Source organism: Microtus oregoni, unplaced genomic scaffold (genome assembly GCF_018167655.1).
Source record: "Microtus oregoni isolate MIOR12 unplaced genomic scaffold, Mior012 000059F_ref0000304, whole genome shotgun sequence".
NCBI lineage: Eukaryota > Metazoa > Chordata > Mammalia > Rodentia > Cricetidae > Microtus > Microtus oregoni.
Window position 1 is genome coordinate 4,925,488 of NW_024543835.1, and position 8,006 is coordinate 4,933,493.

General features: G+C 43.1%; 1 protein-coding gene across 1 annotated transcript; it reads right to left on the reverse strand.

Annotated features, from left to right (window-relative positions):
* Positions 1-6,562: 6,562 nt before the first annotated feature.
* Positions 6,563-7,588, reverse strand: LOC121438971 (melanoma-associated antigen B4-like). The gene has a single exon (XM_041639473.1). It carries the CDS (start codon positions 7,586-7,588, stop codon positions 6,563-6,565), a length of 1,026 nt encoding a protein of 341 aa, XP_041495407.1.
* Positions 7,589-8,006: the final 418 nt, after the last annotated feature.

Below are 8,006 nucleotides of genomic sequence, written 5' to 3' on the forward strand. Positions count from 1 at the left end.
TTGATTATTTTCTTCATTAACAAACAAAGCTAATGATTCACTCTAAAATGTTTGTGTTAGGAATGGAGTCATACTCTTCAAAGGAGAGAGGGGGAAGAAATGATTGCCTACTGCACCGCTATACCCTGTCTTTCCTTCTCCAAACAACTTGGAAGAGGAGTTCTTTTTTTATCCTACTATATTACCCCCAGGTGCCCCAGGATAAGAGGACCTAGAGGGAAGATGGGGAGGAGTGGAGGAGACCCCACATATACACACATTAGCATTCTCAGAGGGAGGAGCTGCCAGCCTGGCCTGACTCCATGGCCCTTCTATTGTGCCCTGTGGGCCAACCTGATGCTGAGGGCAGGCATCAGCTAGTCCATTGGCCCCTTGTCACTAACAACCTTTATAATTAGAAATTACCAAATCCTAAGTTTTCTGAAAAGCCTTTAAGGATGGTTGACCTGTTGGATTTTGTCCTTTTCACTCAGCAGACCACAGAAGATGATTGTTTCCAACTGCTCCAGGTCCTCTTCACTACTGAGGAAAGATCAGAACAGAGGCTTGGAATTTGGTTCCATGCCCAGATGGAAGACTGGCCACCAACGTAGATTTCATAAATGTTGGGGTTCCTGTGACATGACTCAACTGGGATTTCAACACAGCATAAGGTAGGGAGATGCTGAAAGTCTACCGCCAGACTCTAATGGAGGGTCTATGGGCTGCCATGAGGTGGCCCATAAATTTATCCAAAGTGAGGTACTCCAGACTCCTAAATTAACACCAAGAACATTCCTAGAGAGGCTGATAGAAGCTTATAAAATCTATACACCCTTAAATCTGGAAGCACCAAAAAATTGGTCTGTAGTCAGCATGGCTTTTGCCAACCAGTCAGCTCCAGATATCTGACGTAAGTTACAGGGACTAAAAGGTTTTAAAGTTAAGAGGTTGGCTAAACTTATTGCAGTTGCTGAAAAAGTATTCAATAATAGGGAGACCATCCCCCAAAACAGACAGACTAAGGGGCTCATCAAAGCTTTAAAAAGACAGACATGGGGGCTCACCAAAGTCATTCTGGCTGTGTAAAGCAGTCCAGATGTTAGAAAACAGGACTGGCATTTGGAGATTCACCATGTAAAGGGAAAGGCCTAAAGCAGGGACTGCGCAATAGGCCTAGTCTGCAGAAAGGCCAATGTGCCTTCTGTAGGAAGTTGGGTCATTTAAAAAAACTAAATGCCCTAAATGACAGGACTCAAAAGTAAAGGTACTTAAACAACAACAACAACAAAAGTAACTAAAGAGGACAGGGCTCAGAGCCTCTCCTCGAGCCTTAGGTGATCCTAAAGGTGGAGGGGAAACCCACTGTTTTTCTAGTGGATGCAGGAGCAGAGCACTCCATTCTAAAACAACCCCTAGGCAAAATGTCACTAAAACAATCGTGGGTGCAAGGGGCCACGGGGATGAACTGGTATTCATGGACTATTCAAAGATCAGTGAACATTAAAAAAAGGTCGAGTAACCCACTCTTTATGTTTAAAAAAGACTTATTTGTTATAATGGGGCCCACATCCAGTTTGTTTACAGGCCCCCCAAATCAGAGACACATAGAGATCTGCTCTAAAATTGGCTCAAAAAAAAAATCCCAAGTATGGGCAGAAACAGCTAAAGGCAAGTGCAACACCAATGCATGTCAAACAATACCCAATGCCCAGAGAGGCCAAGCAGGGGATCACTCCCCATATTAAGTGCCTCAGAGACCTGGGTATCTTGGTCCCTTGCCATTTGGCCTATTTAAGTGAATGACCGCCTAATAGCAGCTGACGCTTTAAACACCTACCAAGCTGCCACTAAGGGGCTGCTTAGAACTTTGGGAGACTTAGGGTATCGTGTATCAGCAAAAAAGGCTCAACTCAGCCAGACTGTGGAACTTACCTGGTGTACATACTCAACGGGGGCAAAAGGTGGTTTTCAAAAGCAAGGAAAGAGATCATCCTGAAGATCTTCCAACCCATCAACTGTCGCAAAGTGAGAAAATCCTAAGGTCTGCTGGGTTCTGTAGGCTCTGGATTCCTGGATTTGCTAAACTAGCTTGGCCTCTGTATGAGGCCACAAGGAGAGGGAAGACTCCCCTCGATTGAACCCCACAGATAAAAAAGGCCATCAATAAAATTAAGGTGGTTCTACTAAACATGCCTGCTTTGGCACTACCAGATATCACCAAAGCCTTCCACATGTATATGGAAAAGAAGAAGGAAATGGCGAAAGGGGTATTGATGCAAACCCTGGGTCCATGAAAAAGGCCTTCTTGCTACCAAATAATTGCAGCAACAGCTTTACTAGTTAAAGACTCACACAAGCTAACTTTGGGGCAAACTCTTAAGAGTGACCACCACCCATGCTATCGAGGGGGTACTTAAACATCCTCCTGATAGATGGCTCACTAACTCTCAGCTGACTCGTATTATTATTATCAGGCTTTGCTCTTAAACCCACCCAGAATCCAATACACCCAGAACAGTGCCTCTAAACACTGCTACTCTGCTCCCAGCCTCTCAACAATTGTCTGGACATTCTGAGCTATCTCCACAGGATCAGGCCAGACCTCAAGGATGTCCCTTTGTTAAGGGCTGAGGTAACATGGTATATAGATGGCAGTAGCTTCATCAAAAATGGTATCTGGGGGCAGTGGTTACAACTGAGAAAGAAGTCATATGGACATCAGTCCAGAGGGTGGAGCTGATAGCTCTAATAAAGGCACTGCAATTGGAAAAGGAAGAAAAAAAGAGTATCTATTCCCATAGCTGGTATGCATTTGCCAAGATACATGTCCATGGTGCCATCTGCAGGGAGAGGGGACTGCTGACTGAAACAAAAAAAATGGTTATTAAAAAATAACGAGCAGAGTTTAGACCTCTTACAGGCCATATGGCTGCACCAAGGGATAGCTATCATACACTGTCCTGAGCGCCAAAACGGAGAGGATCCAATCTCGAGGGGAAGCAGCTATGCAGACAAGGCAACAAAGGAGGCTGCCCTCCAGACACCAGCCATCCTGGGGCCACACCAAAGATGATAACACCTACATTGCCAAAATTTCTAGCTGACACTGACCAAGTGCTTCAAAAAAAATCCACTCATGTACAAACACTTAAAAGGAGGAAGGACCCATCAGACTTTGTCACTCAACTAGTCCGACAAATACACCAAAGTACTCACTTGGGAGAAAGAAAGATACAGGATCTCTTAAAAAAGAGCACATCTGGCTGGTCAGTGGTGATGCACACCTTTAATTCCAGCACTCGGGAGGCAGAGGCAGGCAGATCTCTGTGAGTTCGAGGCCAATCTGGTCTACAAAAGCTAGCTTCAGGACAGGCTCCAAAGCTACAGTGAAACCCTGTCTCAAAAAAAAATTAATTTTTTTTGGGGGGGAGGGTTGATCCTACTTCATGTTCTGGCTTTGTGGGAGCCTAGCCAGTTTGGATGTTCACCTTCCTAGACCAGGATGGAGGGGGAAGGACTTTGGACTTTCCACAGGGCAGGGAACCCTGACTGCTCTTCAGACTGGAGAGGGAGGGGGAGAGGAGTGGGGGGAGGGGGAGAGGAGTGGGAGAAGGGGGAGGGAAATGGGAGGCTGGGAGGAGGCGGAATTTTTTTTTCAATAAAAAAAATAAAAAATAAAAATAAAAAAAAGGACATCTTAAGGTCTTTGACCTTAAGGCCAAAACAGCAGAAGCTGTAGGCCAATGTCCACATGCCATCTCTTCAATTTAAAAAAAAAAAGGAGTCATACTTCACAGTGGTAAAGCCAGACCTGTATAGCTATAAATATTTGCTTGTTTTTATAGATACCTTTTCAGGATAAACTGAGACTTTCCCAACTAAGCACGAGACTGTTGCCAGGGTGGTCAAGAAGCTACTAGAAAAGATTATCCCGAGGTTTGGTCTCCCTGTGCTCTTGGGCTCAGGTAACAGACCTGCATTTATCTCTCAGTTAACAAAAAGACTCGTTAAGGCTTTGGGGATCAATTAAAAAACTTCATTGTGCTCATCGTCCCCCAAATTCAGGACAGGTAAATGGGATAAACCAAACCCTAAAGGGGACCTTATCCAAATTTACCCCTGAGACTGGTGATGACTAGGTGTCTCTCCTCCCCTTTGCTCTCTACAGGGTTCGCAATTCTCCTTATACCTTAGACCTGACCCCATTTGAGATCATGTACGTCAAGTCACCCCTATTCTCCCTAATCTTAGGACAGAATTACTGGCTGAATTCGATGACCAAAGATTGCTTTCCTCCATACAAGTTCTAAGTCCGTTGCAGAAACAACTCTGGGCTCAGCAGCATACAGTCTGTGAGAAGACACTGCATCCTGTACCCCACAGATTCCAGCCTGGAGATGTGGTGATCACCCCATTCTCTCCAAAGTCCAGATGACGGTTCTAAGACAGCAATACAAGCCTGCAGATAGGAACAATGCATCTCTAGATGACCCACTCTTAAGGGGAAGATAAAAGAGCTGGGGAGGGGTGCAGATCAGGTTCTCCTAGTAACAAAAACCTAAGCCTTAGTACCACTTCACTGAAACGGGAGAGAGCTAAACAGTCCAAAAACAAACAAACAAAAAACAAAAAACTCCACAGCATTCTTATAGCTCAGCAGACACCCCATGACACCCTTCTGCAGGCTCAGCAAGCCCCATAAGTCTTTTTGCTGGCTCAGCAGGTGCCCCCAGTTTGCTGATAACTAAAGATAGCTTTCCCTACCCTGCTGCTGGAAGGTCCCTAGCCACTAGGTTCTCCCACCAATCAGCCCCCACGCTAATCTTTCCTCCACCAATCAGTCACAGATTTATTACCTTCTCCCGGGAATTCCCCTAACTATGCTAAAGATTATAATCTTAAAATAAGATATAATCTGGGGGTCGCCATATGCCAACCCAATGTTAAAATTAATAAAGCACTCTTGTTATTGCATACATGGGCTGTGTGTCTTCTTTGGGGGGGCCTCTCTCGCACCCTAACATGAACACCATCGATTGTTTCTGTCAGTGATTCCTGCCTCCATTCTTGTACAATTCAGAGGAACATTGTTTTATTAACTATTTTGTAAATATGAGTTTTTAAATAGCTCTAGAAGCATTTTTAAAGGTGGGAAAGAATCTCAATTCATCCCAGTTTTGAAGTGGTTAAATCATTAGCTGGTTTATTTCTGATATAACCAGAAAAGAGCAGGATACTGGATCAGGAGAGGTTGTGACTGTCTGGGGGTCACTATAACATTCTGTAGAGGGGGCTAGCTTTACATCCTACAACAAAGCATATTAAACCACAATTTGGAGTCTTAATTGTCTATTTGTTTCTGGAACATTTTCAGTTAGATCTGGTCTCATGTTTCTAGTAAAACTGTTTAGTAAAAAAACAAAACAAAACAAAAAAAAACACTCCTCTCAGAACTTCAAATGTTTCTGCCACGGCAGTCCATTTTCCTAAAACTTGTGAACTATGGAACTTTTGAGTATATACAGTGTGTGGCATAAAACTGAGAATCAGTGGAAGGAAGGATTATGAGATTTGACTGTTATGTGAGGTCGTAGGGAAAATTTGCCAAGTTGTAGGCTAGAACATCACTGGAGTAAGTTCAAAGAGAAACAACACATGGCTCTTTAGGGTATGTGAACACAATGTATGACTTCAGAATTTAGGTACGTTTTCAGAATTGAAATGTCTGTATACTCTGCTCTTCAACTAATAAAAACTCCGTTGTGAAAGGGACAAAATACATAGGGATCATAATAGGAGCATTTTGATTTGAATCATTGCTACCCATCCACTGGGATTACTTTTCTAAATTAATGTCTAAATTTAGATGCCACAGTGTATACAACATTTGAAATTGCAATAAAATTAACAATCAGAAATTTTTTTTAATGAAAACACCTTAAAATGTTTTCTGTCTAATGCCACAAAAACAACTTGCTTTTTTCTTCATTGGGAAGAGATTACCTTTCATTCTCATGCACAATGAGACCTTCTAGAATCATCCACTGCATGGGCAGATGCTAGACCTATTTTCAATAAACATCCTCAGTAGAAAGTCTGAATACTCCCCAAGACTGGGTGTTTAACTACTGTTTAGGGAAAGCATCCACCTTAAAAAAAAAGAGATCTGATTCACTGTGATTAAATTTCACAGGCATTCTTTAATATAAAAAAACAAATGCAAGTGTACATCTCTTAAGCTTGAAAAAACAAACAGTAAACCACAAATGTCCAACTTTCACTCTTGTCCATTTTCAAATATTTTACTCCCGATTTTGCTATCTCCAAGATTCTTCCTCTATTAATGCCATGTTACTTTGACATAGCACCACCAAAGTTCTATGCAAAATGCCAATTTGTATTTCTAAATGTGAACATTCAACTTGATAAACAACAGTGAAGGAACGGGCTACAAAAATTATCTGTATACATTCTAACCCCAAATTAAAACTTTGCTAAATCCCCCAAAAGATTATCAACAACTTATTTGCAAAAATATGAACAGACCTTTTCAATCATAAAGCAGAGGCTACCTTATATCTCACTTGTTAGTAGGACGACTTAACTTGGTCTTAGTACGTCCCTTGGCCTTGCCTTTAGTGCCAGAGTTGGCTGCAGCTGCAGCTTGGGCTTTCTCTTCCTCTTCAATCAAAGCCTGCTCATAACGAGATGAGTAATCCTCAGTCGTGGTTTCACTGATCTTGGCTAAAAAGTCCATCACTTTCATCTTGCTGGTTTCAGCATAGGCTCTTGGGCCCCACAGGAACTGATAGGACGGAGGTTCACTGTTAGGAACCTGACGGTATACCAGGTACTTTTCCTGTACCAGATCTTCAGTGATGAGCTTCCTGACATCTCCAAAGATGAGATGTGGGACCCCATCATAGACTCCTAATGCATTCAGGAAATGCCAGACATCTTCCTCCGGGGCACAGTAGCCATTTAGATAGATCACACTTAGGAGAGGGAACAGAATGCCCCTGTTGGGAACACCCAGCTCATTGCTCATACTTCCATCATCTTTGAAATCTAGCTTGCTCACAAGCATGTAGGACTGACCATTGGGCTGGACTTCTTTCAGCTCAATGCCAAAGACCATATCCAGACGATAGGAAGCTTTCTTGAGGATCTCAGGGAAGTGTTCCTTGAACCTTTTGCTGATAACTTTGAGCATCTCTTCCCTCTTTATGGGCTGCTGCACTTTGTATTTGCAAAGCATGTACTCCACTAGCATTCCTGTCTTCCTTGTCATAAGATCCATCTTTGTGATTCTACTGAAGAGTGGGGCCCTACGAGCAGACCCATTTTGCTCTTCTTGGCCCTTTGCACCTTTATCAGACATTTTTTGAGCCATGCTTTCACTAGCAGTAATGGAGACTGCCTTACCCTGAGGGAAGCCAGCAGTAAAAGTGCTTGGCTGAGCATCTTCTGAAGCTTGATCAGAGCAGGCAAGTGACTCTCCTTTTTCTGATGCCTTTGATGGAGCATCATTTAGCCCATGGGCCTCATCTTGGGTCTGGCGACGTTTCTCTCGAGCACGGGCCTTACTCTTCTTTCCTCTGGGCATGATGGCTGTAGTCAGTAAGAGAAAGCACTACTTTGAGCACATGATCTTGTTATCTAGATCAGAAAAATAACATACTACAAGCCCTTTTTGGCAGATTTCAAACACCTTGGATTTCCCTGACATTTCCTTTCCCATATTTTGAGGAAAACATTGCTGTGAGAGTACACTGGGCTTTTGTTTTCCTGACCAGCTTCCATTAATTCAGACTTAGAGGGGTGTCTGAGTACTCTTATTTCTATTCAAATCCAGAACTGTTCCACTCACCTTGCCATAGAGAAGATGCCCATAAACCTAGAGAAGAGCTCAGGAGGGCTCACTCTACTGAAATAACTGCTTAGAGTGCTGAGAATTCTGTAATTGTCCATCAAAGGCTCTTTGGTGCCTTCAACCCTACTTCCAGTTATTTCCTAGGCTCCAC

Bases quoted from the DNA above. Each gene is read 5' to 3' on its own strand.
- LOC121438971 (XM_041639473.1), bottom strand. From the start codon at position 7,588: ATGCCCAGAGGAAAGAAGAGTAAGGCCCGTGCTCGAGAGAAACGTCGC.